The sequence below is a fragment of the Rhinopithecus roxellana genome, chromosome 6 (genome assembly GCF_007565055.1).
Source record: "Rhinopithecus roxellana isolate Shanxi Qingling chromosome 6, ASM756505v1, whole genome shotgun sequence".
Lineage (NCBI taxonomy): Eukaryota > Metazoa > Chordata > Mammalia > Primates > Cercopithecidae > Rhinopithecus > Rhinopithecus roxellana.
Window position 1 is genome coordinate 110,057,762 of NC_044554.1, and position 21,179 is coordinate 110,078,940.

A 21,179-nucleotide genomic window follows, 5' to 3' on the forward strand; every position below is an offset into this window, starting at 1 on the left:
CAAGTCAAGTTGAAAACGAAAATTTCCTCTTGCCAAAAAGAGACCACCACCATATGCTTTGCCAGTATCTTACTATACTCTTATTTGTAATTTTCACTGACTATTAAGCTTACATTTATTTCACCATATCCCATTTCTGGTTTGTTTCTTCCCCTAGAAACACTACACGAGAAGCAACAATCAGGTTGACATTCGCCTTATCAACATTGATTGTTAACAGCCCCGATTAGAAAATGGAACAACATTTTAAAGTTATTGCAGAAAAATACCTTAGCCTTCAATTTTATATTCAAAACTATCGCTTAAATATGAAGGTATAATAAAATTACTCTCTGGCTTAGAAGACATCAGAAATTTTGCCACACAACAGATCCAAAATGAAAATACTTTTAGAGAAGTACTTAAATTATTAAAGAATTAGAAAAGGTTGTATGAAGTAAGGGAGGTCAAATACCTCAGGGTAATTTATTGTTGACTTTTTTTAATACAAGGTCAAAGGAAATTTCTAGCTTTTGGTCTGGCTGTAGAAAGCTGCAAACAACATTGTGCCCAACCACACAACATAACCCAACCAGAGAATCTGCAAATTCACTTTTCTGAAGCCCATCAGAGGGCAGAAATCACAGGGCAACCAACTCACCATCAGATGAAAGACACTTCCATAAAGAAATGAGACAAAAGCACCTCTCAGGAAGAGGCCACTGAATACCACAAGCAGGGTAATAAGAATTCAGTAGTTTTTAAGAAATTGCTAGAAGCCAAGTGTGAAACACAGTGAGACTATGTTAACACCTGTGACCACAGACAGGGGAATTCTAACCCACACAAAGGCTCCTCTCCATGTACCTCATTAGGTGCTCACACACAACCAAGAAAGAAAAACATATATACAGCAACTCAGCCAGGAACAGTGGCTCACACTGTAACCCCAGTGCTTTGGGAGGTCAAGGCAGGAGGACTGCTTGACCCCAGGATTTTGAGACCAGCCTGGGCAGCATAGTGAGACCTTGTCTGTATTTATTTTAAAAAAAAGGCCGGGCGCGGTGGTTCAAGCCTGTAATCCCAGCACTTTGGGAGGCCGAGACGGGCGGATCACAAGGTCAGGAGATCGAGACCATCCTGGCTAACACGGTGAAACCCCGTCTCTACTAAAAAAATACAAAAACTAGCCGGGCGAGGTGGCGGCGCCTGTGGTCCCAGCTACTCGGGAGGCTGAGGCAGGAGAATGGCGTAAACCCGAGAGGCGGAGCTTGCAGTGAGCTGAGATCCGGCCACTGCACTCCAGTCCGGGTGACAGAGCAAGACTCCGTCTCAAAAAAAATAAATAAATAAAATTTAAAAAAAAATTTAAAAAAAAAAAAAAAGAGGCCAGGCAGAGTGGCTCACATCTGTAATCCCAGCACTTTGGGAGGCTGAGATGGGCGGATCACAGGTCAGGAGTTGAAGACCAGCCTGGCCAACACGGTGAAATCCCATCTCTACCAAAAATATAAAAATTAGTCGGGTGTGGTGGCAGGCGCCCATAATCCAAGCTACTCGGGAGGCTGAGGCAGGAGAATCCCTTGAACCCAGGAGGCAGAGGTTGCAGTGAGCTGAGAATCGCGCCACGGCACTCCAGCCTAGATGAAAGAGGCTGCAGTGAACTGAGAATCGCGCCACGGCACTCCAGCCTAGATGAAAGAGGCTGCAGTGAGCTGAGAATCGCGCCACGGCACTCCAGCCTAGATGAGAGAGCAAGACTCCATCTCAAAAGAAAAAGAAAGAAAGAAAGACAACACATGTATACAGCAACTGAAAACATTTTCTAAAATAGCATACAAAATCTTACTAGCCATTACAATAATGTAAACCATAACCACCAATTAAAAGGCAAAAATCACCAATTCAAAGACCATTTTTGAGAACAGATTAAAATTAGATTTAAAAATTGGTTGCGGCTGGGTGCAAATACAAAAAACTTAGCCAGGCATGGTGGTGCACACCTGTAATCCCAGCTACTCGGGAGGCTGAGGAAGGGGAATTGCTTGAACCAGGGAGGTGGAGGTTGCAGTGAGCCGAGATCACGCCACTGCCCTCCAGCCTGGGTGACAGAGCAAGACTGTCTCAAAAAAAAATTTAAAAAAAATAGGTGCAAAATCTGTTGGAAGTATAAACACAAGAGACACATAAAACAAGGACAAAAATGTTGATGGGAAAGGACGTAAAAAGATACCAGGCAAACATAAACCAAAAGGAAGTTTGAGTGGCAATAATTGTATCAGACAAAATGAAAGTTAAGTCAAAAAGAAAACACAGCATTAGAGATGAAAACGATATTATACACTAACAAAATTATCAATAGCAGTATAATAGATATCCATCATAACTATATACTCAGACCAACAGGCCTCAAAACGAATCTCTAATCTGAAAGAGATGGTTAAGCATCTTTAATCTGAAAATACAAAATCTGAACTGCTCCAAAATTCAAAACTTTTTAAGCACCAACATTGTATCACAAGTAGAAAATTTCATACCTAAGTACTTAATAAACTCTGTTTCAAGCATAAAATTACTTAAATATTCTATAAAATTACCTTCAGGCTATGTGTATAAGGCATATACGAAACATAAACGAATTTCATATTTATAAATGTCTCCCATCCCCAAAATAACTTACTATGTATGTGCAAATATTCCAAAATCCAAAAAAATCCAAAATCCAAAACACATCTGGTCCCATTTTGTTTTCGGTTTTTTTTTTTTTTAGATGGAGTCTCACTCTGTCGTCCAGGCTGGAGTGCAATGGTACAGTCTAGGTTCACTGTAACCTCCACCTCCTGGATTCAAGCAATTCTCCTGCCTCAGCCTCCCAAGTAGCAGGGACTACAGGCACACACCATAACATCTAACTAATTTTTGTATTTTTAGTAGAGACGGAGTTTTGCCATGGTGGCCAGGCTGGTCTCAAACGCCTGGCCTCAGGTGATCCACCTGCCTTGGCCACCTAAAGTGCTGGAGTTACAGGTATGAACCCACTGCACCCGGCCTATCCCAAGCATTTTGGATAAGAGATACTCAACCTGTACTAACAAAACTCGAAGATTAAAAAAAAAAAGATCAATAACAGTGGACGATTTTAATTATTTTTCTCAGAAAATACTATATCAAACTGATAAAAATTAAGTATTGAACATCTTTACTGTTCATTATTTAATTACCTGAGCATAATAAATTAGTTTGAGATACTATATTCAGTTCTATCTACAACTAAAAGTTCACATTCTTTTCAAGTATATTAAAATATTTCCAGAGTGGATTACATAGTAGGCCATAAAAGAGTACATGATACATAGCAAGTGACCAATATCATGCAGGCAACATTCTCTGACAATAATGCAGTAAAACTAAAAATGGATAATAAATGGATAACTTAAAATTTTCCAGCCAGGTGCAGTGGCTCATGACTGTAATTCTGACACTTTGGGAAGCTGAGGCAGGTGGATCACCTGAGGTCAGGAGTTTGAGACCAGCCTGACCAACATGGCGAAACACCATCTCTACTAAAAATACAAAACTTAGCTGGGTGTGGTGGCGCATGCCTGTAGTCCCAGCTACTCGGGAGGCTGAGGCAGGAGAACTGCTTGAACCTAGGAGGCAGTGGTTCCAGTGAACCAAGATCACACCACTGCATAGCCTGGGCAACAGAGCAAGACTCCCTTTCAAGAAAAAAAATTCCAAATATTTGGAAACTAGAAAAGATTTTGTTTAAGAATCTTTCACTTAAAATGGAAATCCCAATATCTGAAATAAAATCATAATGAAAAACAATATAAAATTGATATAAAATATAAAATACTGAATATAAAAATTTCAATATATTATTGTAAGTCCTAGCAAGAGCAATATGATCAAGAGAAAGATATAAGGGATCCCAGCATGAAAGGAAGAAGTGAAACTGTCTTTATTTGCTGATGGCATGATCTTATATATGCAAAACCCTAAAGACTCCACCAAAACACTGTTAGAACTAATAAACAAATTTGATAAAGTAGCAGAATATAAAGTAAATACACAAAAATCAGCAGCATTTCTATATACTAATAGCAAACGATCCTAAAAGAAAATTAATACAATCCCATTTATAATAGCAACAAAAAAATTAAATACTTAGGTGTAATTTCAACCAGGGAGGTAAAAGACCTGTATACTGAAAACTATAAAACTCACAAAAGAAATTTAAGAAAACACAAAGAAATGGAAAGATATCCTATGTTCATGAACTGGAAGAATTAATACTGTGAAACTAGCTGTCCATACTACCCAAAGTGATCTACAGATTCAATGCAGTATCTATCAAAATTCCAATGTCAATTTTCACAGAAATAATTATCCTTAAATTCATATGGAAGCACAGAAGACATCAAATAGCCGAAACCACCTTGAGCAAAAAGAACAATGATGGACACATCACACTGTCTGATTTCAAAACATTACAAAATGATTGTAACCAAAATAGTATGGTACTGGCATTTAAAAAAAAAAAACACATCTGGACAGGCATGGTGGTTCACACTTGTAATCCCAGCCCTTGTGTAGGCTAAGGCAGGCAGACTGCTTGAGCCCAGGAGTTTGAAATCAGCCTGGGCAACATGGTGAAATCCCATTTCTACTAAAAATAAAAAACAAGCCAGGGGTGATAGTGAACGCCTATAGTCCCAGGTACTCAGGAGGCTCAGGTGGGTGGATGGCTTCACTCAGAAGGCAGAGGGTGCAGAGAGCCAAGATCACACCAGCGCACTCCTGCCTGGGCACAGACACTACCCTGGCTCAAAAAACAACAAGACACATCGACCAATGGAACAGGAATGAACTCACGCATTTACACTCGGTTGATTTATAACAAAGATGCCAAGAAAACACAATGGGTAAAGAACTGACTCCTCAATAAATGGCGCTGAGAAAACTGTATGTCCATATGCACAAGAATAATATCATACCCTTGTCTCACATAACACACAAAAATCAATTCAAAATAAAGTCTTAAGTTTAAGATGTCAAACTATAAAACTACTAGAATAAAACATAGGGAGAAAGTTCCATGTGGGCAATAACTTTTTGGATATGACCCTGAAAGTATAGGCAACAAAAGCAGTAATAGACAAATGGGATGGCTAAACTACAAAGCTCTTTATGGCAAATGAAAATATTAACAAAGTAAAGAGACAACCCACGGAATGGGAGAAAATATTCAGTATCCAAATTATATATGGAACCCAACTAAACAGCAAGAAAACAACCTGATTAAAAAATGGGCAAAGGAGCTGAACAGACATTTCTCAAAAGAACACATACAAATGGCCAACAGGTACACGAGAAAATGCTCAGTATCACTACTTATTAGGGAAATGAAAATTAAAACAACAATGATGTATCACCTACCACCTGTTCAAGTGGCTATTAATAAAAAGAGGAAAGGTAAGTATTACCAAGGATACAGAAAAAATGGAAGTCCTGTACATTGTTGTGGGGGTGTCAATTAGTACAGCCATTATGGAAAATGGTAAAAAGTTTTCTCAAAAAACTAAAAATAGAATTACCATATAATCTAGTAATCACACTTCTGGGTATATATCCAAAGGAACTGAAATAAATGTCAAAAGGGTACCTGCATGCCCACGCGTACTACAGCATTACTTATAATAGCCAGCCATGGAAGCAACCTAAGTGTCCATCAATAGATGGATAAAGACAATGTGGTATCTATAAACAACGGAATACTATTCAGCCTTGAAAAGCGGGAGGATGGTGGCTCATGCCTATAATCAAAGCACTTCGGGAGGCCAAGGCTGGAGGACTGCTCATGCCCAGATATTCAAAACCAGCCTGGGCAACATAGTAAGACTCCATCTCTACATAAAATTTAAAAAATTAGCCTGGTGTGGTGAGCGCACACCTGTAGTCCCAGGAGGCTGTGGTGGGAGGCTTGCTTGAGCCCAGGAAGTTGAGATGCAGTGAGTTGTGATCACGGCACTGTACTCCAGCCTGGGTGACAGAGTGACACCCTGTCAAAGAAAAAGAGAGAGAGGAAGGAAGGAAGGAAGGAAGGGAGGGAGGGAGGGAGGGAGGGAGGGAGGAAAGAAGGGAGGCAGGGAGGGAAGGAAAAAAGAGAGGGAGGGAAGGGGGGTAGAAAAAGAGGGGGGAAGGGAGGCAGGGAGGGGAGGAGAAGGGGAGGGAAGAGAAGAGGCGAGGGGAGGGATTAAGGAAAGAGGGAGGGAGAGGGGGAGAGGGGAGAGAGAGGGAAAGAAGGCGGGGGAGGGGGGAGGGAGGGAGGGGGGGAGAGAGGGAGAGGGAGAGAGAGAGAGAGAGAGAGAGAGAGAGAGAGAGAGAGAGAGAGAGAGAGAGAGAGAGAGAGAAGCGGGAGGGACCTGTCATTTGCAACAACTCAGAAGAATCTAGAGAATATCATGCTAAGTGAAATAAGCCAGGCACAGAAAGACAAATACTGCATGATCTCACTTATACGCAGAATCTAAAAAAGTTGAACTAATAGAACTAGTAGTAGAGTCATGGTAACCAGACACTCAGAGAAGGTAAGGCGGGAAGAAAGAAATGGTAAGTTGTTGGTCAAAGGACACAAAGGTTGAGATAGGAGGAATAGGTTTTGAGACATACTGCAGAGCAAGGTGATCTATATTTTAAAACAACTATTAGTTTGGTGCAAAGGATATGAAGGTGGAGACAGGAAGAACAGGTTTTGAGACATAATGCATAGCAGGGTGACCTATATTTTAAAATAACTATTAGTTTGGTACAAAAGTAATTGCAGTTCTGCCATTAAAAGTAATGGCAAAAATCGCAATCACTTGTGCACCAACCTAAGAGTAAATGTCAAATGCCCCACCATAACAAATGAGAGGTAATCAAGGTAATGGATCTGTTAATTTACTTGATTCATTCCACTCTACATTCACGAATTGAAACATCATACTGTACTCATAAATGCACAATTAGGATTTGCCAATCAAAAATAACATTAAAAAATAATAAATGTATCATGAATCATTTTAGATAAAATGTATACGTTCTGAGAAAAATATAACATGAGAAAACTGGTGCAAGATGAAACAGATAGCTGAATTAAAAAAATTTGGAAGTGGGGAGCAAATTTAGGGAATACATATTCAAAGAAAAAAACATCTTTGAATTGAACTGATAGTGACTTCTCTTTCTGTAAGAAACCCCACAGACCCACGTAATTTTATGACAGTTACTTCAAACTTTCATGGAGTCAATACCTATCTTATAGATATTGTTCCGGAAAATATAAGAAAACTGAAAGGTGCCTCACGTGCAAGGCTAGTGCAATTTTGTCTCCAAAACTAGGACATTACAATATTACAAAAATTCATATTGCTTAGGAAGATAAATATTAGCTAACTAAAATCCAACAGCATGTTTAAAAAAAATGTCATAATCAAGTAATGTTTATTGCAAGTAATCAAGTAATGCTTACTATCTTCTACAGAAGTGGTTTTTTCTTATTGAATTGTTCTGCTTCATTTTTAAATACATATGGACATAAGTTCTTTGTCAGATGTATGCTTTAGAAATATTTTTCCCTTTTCTGTCATTTATCTTTTTACTCTTGTTTTGGTATATTTCATCAAAAGTTTTAAATTTAAGTATAGTGGTATGAATCAATCCTTTTCTTTTTTTTTTTGTTTTTGTTTTTGTTTTTGAGACGCGGTTTCTCTCATCGCCCAGGCTGGAGTGCAGTGGCGCCATCTTGGCTCACTGCAACGTCCACCTCCCAGGTTCAAGCAATTCTCCTGCCTCAGACTCCGAAGTAGTTGGGATTACAGGCACCTGCCACCACGCCCAGCTAATTTTTGTATTTTTAGTAGAGATGGGGTTTCACCATGTTGGCCAGGCTGGTCTCGAACTCCTGACCTCAGGGATTCACCTGCCTTAACCTCCCAAAGGGCTGGGATTACAGCATGTAACCCACCGCACCCGGCCTCTTTTCATGTGTGTTTTCTTTTTTTTGAGACAGAGTCTCACTCTGTCACCCAGGCCGAAGTGCAGTGGCAGGATCACAGCTCACTGTAGCCTCGACCTCCTGGACTCAAGCGATCCTCCCACCTCAGCCTCCTGAGTAGCACCACCATGTCCTACTAATCTTTGTATTTTGTGTAGAGATGGGGTTTTGCCATGTTCCAGACTGGTCTCGAACTCCTAGGCTCAAGCAATCCTCCTGCCTCAACCTCCCAAAGTGCTAGGATTACAGGCATGAGCCACTATGCCTGGCCAATCAACCCTTTTCTATAATTAGTGCTTTCCATTTGTTTTTTAAAAGTCTTTCCTTACCCCCAAAGCAATGAAGAAATTCTTCTACATTAACTTCTTTTACTAATTTGCTTCTCACATATGTCTATAACTGGAGTTGACATGAATAAATTAGGTCTACTTTCTTCTTTTTTTTAAGTATATATAATTTTTCTCACACAACTGTTGAGAGACTTCCTTCCTCATTAATTTGTGATGCCCCTTTGTTATAAATAACTTATTCATATTACTCATGTATCTGTATCTGGGTTCCCTATTCTGATCCACTGGTCTATTTGTCTATTTCTGTGGTAATACAGCACTGACTTAATTTACTAGCATGTTATGAAAAGTCTTAGTATCAAGTAAAGCAATCCTTCCTCTTCTTCATGGGTCCTTTGGTTTATCCTGTCTTTTGCATATTCATATAAATTAAAATCAGCTTGTAAAATTTACTGTAGAAATTTTTATTAGAAATTTCTTGAACCTACAGATAAATTGGGAAAGAATATCTTTAAAATACTGAATCCCCTAAAATGTGAATATTCTATTTCTATTATGTCTGTGTTCCTTTATCTTTCCAGAAAGTTTTATAATTTTCTCTAGTAAAATAAAAGTCTTACATTTTTGCACATAATCCTAGTCACATATAATTTTATATTATTGGAAAATAATATGCTAAAAAATACCATTTAACTCTGTTCCTATATAAACACATGTGATTTTTGCATTTTGATTTTGTATCTAGCAATCTTGCTAAAATCCTATTAATTGTAATAGGATGATTACAGATTCATTTAGAACATTTTATATACTGCACCATTAAAATTCATTAAATTCCATCTGTACATCCTATTTTAAGGAAACTATGGGACAGAGAGATAAAAATGAATAAATAAAGGTCAAAAGTGGTGGAGCTTGGAATAAACATCAGGTCTGTATTTATGGTATGCTGGCCTTCTCACAGTGTACATTCAGTCTGTCCTGTCTAATGAAAGTAACAGTGGTAGTGGTAGTATAGCCCAGGATAAATAAATAACAATGGCATTGCTTATTAATCTACCTCAAGGTTATGTTTCCATGTGGTATGAGCATCAATCTACCTATATTTTTTAAGTAGACAGTCAATTATTGAGTAACCTATTCTTTTCCACTGATAGGCCATGATTATTATAAATGAAATTATCATATATTCATGAGTAGCTTTTAACTTTCGTTCTTTGTACAAGTATTAGATGAGGACTAACAGTGACAGTGTGCTACTCACAGGGGACAAAAAGATAAGTCAGTCAGGCATACTCTGTCCTTAAGATCTGCAGAACCAAGCAAGGAAGTTAAGAACTACAATGGGCTCCTGAAGTAGGCCTAGAGGATACCGAGCACAGAATCCTTTCAGAAGGCTCTCAGGCACCTGCTCTAAACTAGCAAATATTCTGCATTCTGTACCTCTCAATTCCACATATGCATTACACCATTTCTAACTTCTACAGAAAACAGTAAAAATTAAAGTTTATGGTAGTATCAAACCACAAAAATTTAAGCAGAATTTTAAATGTTTTTCAATCAACTAGAACGCATTATTCATTAAAAAAATATTTATACAGCACCTAATCTCTGTCAGGGACTACTAGGTGCAGGACACAGTGCAGTGAACAAAGCCCACCAGCAAAGTGCCTGCCTTCAGAATTCACATGACAGTCAAATGAACTGCTGGAAAATAATAAGTGCCACAAACAGAAAGGGGAACATCACATACCGGGGCCTGTTGTGGGGTGGGGGGGAGTGGGGAAGGATAGCATTAGGAGATATACCTAATGTAAATGACAAGTTAATGGGTGCAGCACACCAACATGGCACATGTATACATATGTAACAAACCTGCACGTTGTGCACATGTACCCTAGAACATAAAGTAAAAAAAAGAAAAATATAGCAGGTTACTATGTAAAATATGGTGGGAGCTGCTGCTGTTTTCTTTTCCATCCTACTCTTTTATTTTGAAAATGTTCAAACCTCCCAAAAAATACTAGAGGAGGAGGAGAGGACTGCAGTATAACAAACACCAGTGTGTTCTTTACCTTGATTCACACTGTATGTTCTTTTTCCTGAGCTGACTGAGACTAAGCTAAATGTGGCCCTTCAGAGGAGGATAGTATTATCAGCAAGGTGTCCTTTCTGGGAGGTAAACCAGGAGACAAGCAAAGCAAGCACCAAAGCTCTCAGACAGAAACCCCATCAGCACATGTAAAGGAGTGAGGCCAATGTGGTGAGAGCACAGTAAGTGACAAATGACATGAGAGAGAGAGTCAGGAACAGATCACACCTTGTAGACATGGTAAGTACTTGAAATTATGAATATAATTTAAATATAATAGTCATGAAAGAGAGTGGATAGTGGGGACCTGATTATCATTATTAGAATAATTTTTGCAACTGTGCTATAAACAAATTGTACTGTGGAAAGGTAAAGAGAAGCAGAAAGACTGTTTAAAAGGCTACAACTTTCAAGGGATAACAGTGACTTCAACCAAAATGGTAGGCAAGTTAAGGCAGTAACAAGCTGCTCTGGTTATCAAGTTGAGCTATAAGGTATGAGAAAAGATAGAAATCAAGGATTAACTTCCAAAGTTTCTGGACTAAACAACTGAGTGAATACTGGCGTTATTTATTGAAATGAGGAAATCTTGGGGAGAAGCAGATTTGGGGCAGAGGTGGAGGCAGAATCAAGCACGGTATTGGACATGTTAAGGGTGAGGTGTCTAACACACTTCCAAATGGAGATGTCAAGCAGACAACTGGACATAAAGGTCTGGAGATCAGATAAAGAAGAATAATGGAAATGAACATATGAGACTCTTAAGGGCATACACAGAGGTTACAGCTATCAGAATGAATGAGCTTTCTTTCCTAGGGGGTGAACAGAGACAAAAAGTAGACAAGATATCTGAGGATGTATCCTTAAGAATTCCAAAATTATAAACATGTAGAGTCTCCACAGCAACTAGCAAAAGACAAAATGAGGAGTGAGATGTCCCAAAAGCAAACAAAAGAAAATGCTTCAAGAAGATGAGAGAGGCCAGGTACAGTGGTTCATGCTTATAATTCCACCACTTAGGGAGGCTGAGACAAGACTGCTTTAGCCCAGGAGTTCCAGACCAACCTGGATAACATAAAGAGACCCAATCTCTACCAAAAAAAAAAAACTTAAAAATTAGTCAAGTATGGTGGCACACACCTGTAGTCCCAGCTACCTGGGAGGCTAAGGTGGGAGGATCACCTGAGCCTGGGAGGTTGAGGCTACAGTGAGCTCTGATCACACCACTGCACTCCACCCTGGGTAACAGAGTAAGACCCTGCCTCAAAAAAATAAAAAAAATAAAAATTAAAAAATAAAAAAAAAAGAAAGGAAAGGAAGAAAAGGAAGAGGAAAAGGAAGGGGGAGGGAAAGGAAGGGAGGAAGGAGGGAGAAGGGATGGAGAGGAAGGAGGGAGGAAGGTAGGGAAGGAAGGAGGGAGGGGAAGAAGGGAGGGAGGGAGAGAAGGAGGGAGGGAAGAACATGGGAGTACTAAACTGATGGATAATTTCATTATTTTATTCATGTTTTTCAAACAAGGTCTAAAAACTCTTAAGACTTCAAAGCTGAATTATAGAATGATAGGTTACAGGCCCAGTGTGGTGGCTCGTGCCTGTAATCCCAGCACTGTGGGAGGCCAAGGCAGGCGGATCATGAAGTCAGGAGATCAAGACCATCCTGGCCAACATGGTGAAACCCTGTCTCTACTAAAAATACAAAAATTAGCTGGGCATGGTGGTGATGCCTATAATCCCAGCTACTCGGGAGCCTGAGGCAGAAAAATTGCTTGAATCAGGGGGTCGGAGGTTGCAGGGAGCTGAGATGGCGCCACTGCACTCCAGCTTGGTGACAGAGCAAGACTTCATCTTAAAAAAAGGGGGGGGGGGGGGGGGAGAAAAAAAAACATACGTTATAATGTCCTGTGAGTCCTTTTTTAATGAATGGGGAGAAGGTAAGGAACAAAAGTATAAACTTAAGTTTATAGGTAAGTATCAAAAATTAATCATCATGCTAAATGCTCACATTTATGTCTTCTGCCAGGAATAGCACATTGGTAATATTCTGTACTGGCCTGAGGTGACTAGAGTAAAACCCTAGTGTGCTGCCGTGTTCTACAATTGCCTAAGCCCACAGATGTACCCAACCCAATTACACACAGAGGCATCAGCTTCAAATTCAGCTACTAAATCATAAAAGTCCACCCAGATTTTCATCCTAAACTCATACTCCTTGAATTTTCTCTATAGTCGATTCACTGTTTTATTCCTGTCACTAATATCCAATCCAGCTGCATTCATTCTCTAACCTGATTTTGGCTTCTACACCAACAGAGACCAGGGAGTTTGCCGATTCCTCAGACACAGATTGCTGAAGAGCTGGAATTAGCTGTTTGCTGTTATCCACTTCTGCTTCAGCATCCTCTTCTGCAGATTGTTCTTTGATTTCCGCTTAACAGTAAACAAGAGAAAACAAAGAGTCATTTTTGTATTTATATTAATCACTGGTGAATTTATCTATAAAGCATAGGTCATAATGTAAAAAGAAACAACAAATAACAATACTTCACTAATACAGGAAAGTTTATGCACATAATTAGTGGTATTGTGCATCTTTATTCTCTACTGCAAAATGATTATCAACATAATGTGAAGCATGGTACACTTTTACTTGCGCCCGAATTATAGCTGACTCAGAGAAGTTTCATCCTAGCAATAAATGTTAAGAATCTTGGCCAGGCATGATGGCTCATGCCTGTAATCCCTGCACCAATTTGAGAGGCCAAAGCAGGCAAATCCCTTGAGTTCAGGAGTTTAAGGCTGGCCTGGGCAAGATGGTGAAATCTCATCTCAACAAAAAATATAAAAATTAGCCAGGCAAGGTGGTGAATGCTTCCAGTGTCAACTACTCAGGAGGCTGAGATAGAAGGATATGCCTTGAACCTGGGAGGCGGAGGCTGCAGTGAGCCAGGATCATGCCACTGCACTCAGACCTGGGTGACAAAGCCAGACCCCATCTCAAAAATAGAATCTTATTTTGGCCAGGTGTGGTGGCTCACACATGTAATCCCAGCACCTTGGGAGGCTGAGGCAGGCGTATTGCTTGAGCCCAGTAGTTCAAGACAGCCTGGGAAACATGGTGACATCCCATCTCTACAAAAAATTAGCCAAGTATAGTGGCACACGCCTGTAGTCCTAGCTACTCAGGTGGCTGAGGTGGGAGAATCAACCAAGCCCCGACAGTTGAGGCTACAGTGAGCTGTGATGATACCACTGGACTCCAGCTTGGGCAACATATCCAGATCCTACCTCAAAAACAAAAATAAAAAATGTTTTTTCTTTTATTTTGATGGAGTCTCGCTCTGTCAGTCAGGTTGGAATGCAATGGCGCGATCTCAACTCACTGCCACCTCTGCCTCCTGGGATCAAGTGATTCTTCCGCCTCAGCCTCCCGAGTAGCTGGGATTACAGGCACCCACCACCACACCTGGCTAATTTTTGTATTTTTAGTAGAGACTGGGTTTCACCACGTTGGCCAGGCTGGTCTTAAACTCCCGACCTCAGATGATCCACCCACCTCAGCATCCCAAAGTGCTGGAATTATAGGCATGAGCTACTGTGCCCGGCCAAAAAAGAATCTTATTTTCAGGATTATAGCAATTGGTCTACAGAACAAATGTATTTCAAAGTGAATCATTAAAAATCGTTTCACACTTTATATTATCATTAAAAGACTCATTATGTATCCTAATTAGTCATTCTAAAGGCTTAATATTTGAAAAGGACAAACCTTCACCTTACTGCCTGTTTCCATTCTCCTTGAGTCCAACCCCAAACACCTTAAATGTTCTTTCTCAGGAGGCAACCTAATAGCTGAGAGGATTTCCATACACCACTACCCCAACATCATTCTTCTCGTTTAATAAAAATTATATGCCCACTCTGTCTGCCATACTCTATTACTAGAATGAAGGGACATTACACCTCCCCACCAGTGCTCATGATGCAGTTCTATGCTCTTGGCTGGCTCCTTCTTTTCTAACTTGAAATTTATTTAGACCTTTCTGCATCACTAACCCCAAACAAACAAAAAAATCTTAAAGTCCTTTCAAGCTCCTTTTCCGTCTTTCCTTTTACCACCAAATTCATGAGATGGCACAATAAACTGACTGAACTCTACTACCTTCCCCTTCAACTATACCTTTCTAATTGTATCCAGCCTATTATAACAATTATTCTCAGCCGGGTGCAGTGGCTCACACCTGTAATCCTAGCACTTTGGGAGGCCAAGGTGGGCAGATCACCTGAGGTCCGGAGTTCGAGACCAGACTGACCAACATGGTAAAACCCTGTCTCTATTAAAAATATAAAATTAGCAGAGCATGGTGGCACATGCCTGTAATCCCAGCTACTCAGGAGGCTGAGGCAGGAGAATCGCTTGAATCTGGGAGGTGGATGTTGTGGTGAGCTGAGATCATGCCATTGCACTCCAGCCTGGGCAACAGGAACTAAACTCCATCTCAAAACACACACACACACACACACACACAATTATTCTCATCAACACCACCAATGGATCAATGGCAAAAGCATTAACAATCCAGTCACCACTCACAAACTTTCTTCAAACATCCTAAAAATTCATTTCACACCAAGACCACTTCCTCCTTAGTGAAATGTTCTTCTATCTTTTATAAGCAGGGAGATATAATAGTCTAATATCTGTCTCTTCAGCTGATTTCCTTTAGACCTCTAAATATAGGTACAGCCGTCTATACATCCTTTATACACTCCTGGGTTGGTTGGTTGTTTTTGTTTTTGAGAAAAGGACTCACTCTGTCGCCCACGCTGCAGTGGGGTAGTATGATCATTCACATTCCTGGGCTCAAGCAATCCTCCCACCTCAGCCTCCCAAGCAGCTGGGACTACAGGCACATGTTACCACATTCTTTTTCATCTTTTTGTAGAAATGGGGGTCTCACTATGCTGCCCAGGTAAGTCTCAAACTCCTGGCCTCAAGTCATCCTCCTGCCTTGTCCTCCCAAAGTGCCAGGAATACAGGCATGAGCCACTGCACCCAGCCTATAAGCTCCTCTTTGAAGAACTTAATTATTATTCACATTTCAACAGTTCCCTCTGGACTTAATGATTTGTAAATCAACATCTCTAGCACCAACTTGTCTCCTGAGTTCCACACCATATTTCAACTATACACTAGACATATTTAGCATCTTGAACACTAAATTTCACACAAAACTTGATTTCTTATCACTCAGATTAGCACTTCAATCTGACTTTCCTTTTTTTTGAGACGGAGTCTCGCTCTGTCACCCAGGCTGGAGTGCAGTGGCCGGATCTCAGCTCATGGCAAGCTCCGCCTCCCGGGTTTACACCATTCTCCTGCCTCAGCCTCCCGAGTAGCTGGGACTACAGGCACCTGCCACCTCGCTCGGGTAGTTTTTTTGTATTTTTTTAGTAGAGACGGGGTTTCACCACATTAGCCAGGATGGTCTCCATCTCCTGACCTCGTGATCCGCCCGTCTCGGCCTCCCAAAATGCGGGGATTACAGGCTTGAGCCACCGTGCCCGGCCTGACTTTCCTTTTAAAAAAAAAAAAACTATCTTCTACAATCAAAATGAATTTTAGAAAAATATTGTGAAAAACGACCAATTTGTATAACTATACTTGCGTAGTTAGAAAAAACTACAAATAACTGTGAGTCCTATCAAATCATAAAATTAATGATAACATGAAGCATCAAACAGATGGTTTTGGTTTTCATACTTAACATGTTTCTTTTCTTTTTTAAAAACTTGAAATAGAAAAGCTGACCTTAAATTGTTTATGCAGTCTACCAATCAAGGTGTCCTGTCTATCCCTAGAGACAAAATTGATAAAGTATCTAGAATCAAATCTACAAATACAAGTCTGTATTCAAAAGGAATCATAAAATGAAAATTTACATTTCTATATGACAAATGACCTCATGAACAAAATGAATGTGTCGCAGATGAGAGAAAATAAATAAAATTTGAATCCCTCCCCCTAAAAAAGGTATTCAGATCAAGAATAGCTAAAGAACTTCAAAGATGAACAAGGCACATAAACCTGCAGAAAGCACACAAAGGACAAAAACATACTCTTCATCTCCCATACTTTTCAAGTGTTAGCAGGGCACGTAACTGCTCAGCTAGAGACTTTACTCCCCAACCCTCTTTGCAGCAAACCATGGGAAGTTCTTACAAAGAGAATATGACCAGACGCAACTGTGCAACTTCATCATCTAAAAGGAAGTGACCTGCTCTTAACTAAATTATAGTCCCCTTTCCCACGTACTGGATTGGACATGACAGCAACCCAGCTGCAATGCTGCCCATGAGGGGCAATGCTCCAGGTGATGGCAGAGAGACAAGATAGAAGAAACTTGGGTCAACAAACAATAATCTGGAACAAAGACTCATCAACCTAAGCTCTCCATCCTCAGAAATACTACATGAGAGAAAGATCAATTTGTTTTATTTAAGCCACTGCTATATTTTGGGGTCTCTGTTACAGCAGCTTAACCCATGCCCTAATTAACACAGAGAACTGGTATTAAGAGTGAAGAACTGCCATAACAAAAACTTCAAGTGGCTTGGTGATCAGGCCGTGAGACACTGATAATGGAGTTTGAAAATCAACTGACCTTTTTTATGCTGTATTAAAATATTTAATACAGCTACAACCTATTTGGAATGCAGACTGTACTTACAGAGCCTGTAGCTCTAGGGAAAGCATCTGGAATGAGCCAAAGGGTATTCTGTGTTGCCTCTCTCTAGTATTCTTACAGCCAAAGACAAAAAAGAATACAATTCTGCTGGAGAGACACTCTCTGCCTGCCCATTATATTCAAAGTACTATAAAATTATCATATATATAAATACCTTTATGAAAGCATTTCATTTCTACTCAGAGAGGCCCAGACACATTTTGGGACATACACATTTTATACCATTCTTACTACTGGGTAATAAGGGGAAGAGAAAAATAAGTGACAAACGTAAAGGAGGAGTAAGAATAGTGCCTTCAGAAACTCACAACGAGTCAAATGGACCAGGGTCACAAATCATTACATGACCCTAGAAACATTTTTCTTCCTGGTGCCAGACCCATTTATCCCCACTCCCAAACTGTGCTCCCTCCAATAAAGTATGACTTGTCTGTTTCCTTTTAGTATGCTGCTATCTACCATATATGACGTCTAGTCAAAAATGGCCTTCTCCTAGCACAGTATATAACAGTCTCAGCTTTTTCCTTATTTTTGTTCCCACAAAAGAAAATACACAGCACTTTTATTATTTTTAGGGGAGTTTTATTGCTAACAGCTAAGGGAAAACAAGTAGGACAGTGTCTATCTCTCCCTCAAATTAGAGCCAGAAGGAAATAGAAAAGTTAAACATTACTGTTACTGGTTGGTCAGTAGGTTTGCAGGTATACAACCTTTTGAAATTATGTTTCCTGAATTTCAAAGAGGAAAAAAAGATTCAGACTATAGAGTTTTTTGTTTGTTTGTTTTTGTTTTTTAAGAAATAGGATCAGCACCAGATCTGATCCCACAAAGCAGGTAAGAAGACAGGCTTTCAGAGTTCATCCTGTTCTCTTTTCTCCTCTAGCTATTATCATCACTGGCTCTGCCCATGATTCTAACCTGGATCTGCTAAAGAAACAGCAGGGAGTGCTAAGTTTTGGTTTTACTTTTGGTTTAGATTTTGTTGTTTTGGTCTTGTGTTCTTTAACAAATAAGGAGGACTCTATGACTGCTTCTTAGGTAGCAGTAATTCCTGCCACAAAATAGAAACAAACAACAAAAAAGGTATCACTAAATATGTGATACTTCAGGTAATAACAGAAGCTGTCTTTAACTGTCACTCTTCATTTGGTAGAATATGTTAGATCTTACTATCTGTCAAAGTCAAGGCAGGACAATTGAGTGTTTATGTCTCTCTCTCTCTTCTCCTAATCCTAGTCTTCAAACAATTGTCAGAGTTTGGCAGCAGAATGTGAAACACACTGCTCTGGATAAAACTGATGTCAACCAGGGATCCAACCAGAGATGTCATCAGAGATGCTCTGGATGAAATGACTATAAACCCAGTGATATCTGAGGAAATATTCCTGATGCCAGTACTTAATTATCTCTAGTTTATTATTTAAAATGTACTCTTGAATACTATCCTATGCTTTGCCTAAAGAAAGAAGTTAGCCAATAAAGTAGTCCAGGTTTGGCTACTCCAACACTTTGCAGAGTTTTTGCCTTCCATAAGGTTCAATTAGCTCAAACTGCCTGCAAACCAAACTCTGGAAACTGGAGCAGATATTTAAAAATTTACACTGCATTTTTAAAACTTTAGTGTGGTATTTTTCTTGAATATGAAATCCCCAATATATCTTTCCCCTTACTTTGAACCTGACCTAAATACAGGCAATGGCAATTGGTCACAAAATGCGCCAGTCATTTTGGTGGACCACTGCAACCCTGGGATAAGGACAGGTGAGGCAATTTCATCTGTAGCCACTATCTATGGATAATCTCCATCTACTAGGTGGCACATGTACAGTGGTAACATACTAAAGAACCTAATCATTGACCTGGCGTGGTGGCTCAAACCTGTAATCCCAGCACTTTGGGAGGCAGGAGGATCACTTGAGCCCAGAAGTTCAAGATCAGCCTGGGCAACATGGCAAAAGCAAAAAAAATTCAGCCGGCCTTGGTGGCACACACCAGTAGACCCAGCTATTCAGGAGGTTGAGGTGGAAGAATCACTTACGCCTGGGAGGCAGAGGTTGCAGCTGAACCAAGATCATACCACTGTACTCCACCCTGGGCGACAGAGCAAGACCCTGTCTCTCAACAACAATAAAAAAGAGAACCTAATCACATGTAAGTAATTCCTAAGAGAACTTGAAGAGATTGTGCACTTCATTAAATAGCATCATCTATGTGCCAGGCATATCTCTGGGGATGCAAAGATAAATTAGATCTAACTCTTTCCCTTAAATAATTTCATAACATACCCTCTTTTAAACCTTTACTTTTCCACCTCCAATGATTCTAATTTATCCTACATAAATTGGTTCTAAGACATGGGAAAGTTTAACAGCAAAAGTTGTCTGCTGTGTTAGTTAAAATCAAATGCCTGGAATCCAATGGTTCCGAGTTTGCATTCTAGCTCAGCCATCTGCTAGCAATGTGACCTTTGGCAAGTTATTTAACTTCATCTCAATTTTACTTTGCTCGTCATTTAAAAGACAGACAATACCACCTAGTATAAAACTATCTTTATGATTATAAAAAAAAAAAAAAAGGATGCATGAAAAGCACTTAGCTCAACATCTTAAGTGTAGTGATGTAGCTGTTACTCTGATGACCTCTATCTATATTCACACACTATAGTCTATGGATTTACTTGTCCACCTCACCTACTCAATTTTTTTTTTCTTTTTTTTTTTTATTAAAGACAGAGTCTGGCTCTGTCGCCCAGGCTGGAGTTTGCAGTGCTGTGATCTCGGCTCACTGCAAGCTCTGCCACCCGGGTTCACGCCATTCTCCTGCCTCCTCAGTAGCTGGGACTACAGGCACCCGCTACCATACCCGGCTGCTTTTTGTATTTTTTAGTAGAGACGGGGTTTCATCGTGTTAGCTGGTCACACTCTCCTGACCTCATGATCCACCAGCCTCAGCCTCCCAAAGTGCTGGGATTACAGGCATGAGCCACTGCGCTTGGCCCTCACCTACTCAATTTCTAACTCTTGATGTCACATCATGAATTGCTAAATTGCATTATGAGAAGTAACGAACGGGAATAAAGAGAACATTTATTTAGCCCCTCCTGGCTCTATGCTCCAGATTATATATCATTAATTTAGAATGGTTATTTACCAAACAAAATTTTGAGTAACAACTACATACTATAATTTCTATTCAAATGGTAGTCATTACAAAGATAGTCAAGATCCTTATGTTTAATGGATCTATGTGGAAGACTGAAAATAAAAATAGCACACAATAGGCCAGGTGCGGTAGCTCACGCCTGTAATCCTAGCACTTTGGGAGGCCGGGGTGGGTGGATCACAAGGTCAGGAGATAGAGACCATCCTGGCTAACATGGTGAAACCTCGTCTCTACTAAAAATACAAAAAATTAGCCAGGCTTGGTGGTGGACGCCTGTGGTTCCAACTACTCAGGAGGCTGAGGTAGGAGAATGGCGTGAACCCGGGAGGCGGAGCTTGCAGCGAGCCAAGAGCGCGCCACTGCACTCCAGCCTGGGGGACGCAGCAAGACTCCGTCTAAAAAAAAGAGGACACAGTTATAGTCATGATGCTGGTAAGCACATGGTATGATGGGAGTTAAGGGGAAGAGGTGGGTAATACAGCTCAGAAAGGCTTCAGAAAGGTGTTAGAAGCCCAGCTAAAACTAAAAGGATAAATCAAAGTGTGCCTAATAGTTCTCTCTCAAGTCTTCTCTTTTAAAAAAAGAGTAACATCTAACATATTTTCTTCATTTAAAAGATAAGGAAACTAAAATCTGAAAGTTAATTACAAGCTCAAGATCACAAAGCTAATAGGAAACAAAACTGGGATCCAAAATCAGGCTGTGCAACTCTAAAGCCTGATGTGCTCTTTTCACTACTTCCCCCACCTGGCATAGCATCAAAGTGTAGCTTGTAAGTTTTACAAATGCATCAATATTAAAGAGAAATGTTAACAGTCTTACTAGGACCATGTTACTGAGTGACCATTTACTGAATATAAAGACTATGAG

The 21,179-nt window shown here is 40.0% G+C and overlaps 1 protein-coding gene across 10 annotated transcripts in view; it reads right to left on the minus strand.

The window, feature by feature from the left end:
- The window catches only part of KMT2C (lysine methyltransferase 2C), a 305,698-nt gene that overhangs the window by 189,940 nt on the left and 94,579 nt on the right, over positions 1-21,179 (minus strand). For all 10 annotated transcript variants that reach the window (XM_030933367.1, XM_030933361.1, XM_030933358.1 and 7 more), the window contains one exon: positions 12,687-12,828. In XM_030933367.1, coding sequence (XP_030789227.1) covers positions 12,687-12,828 — 142 coding nt within the window. The remainder of the gene's footprint in view (positions 1-12,686; positions 12,829-21,179) is intronic.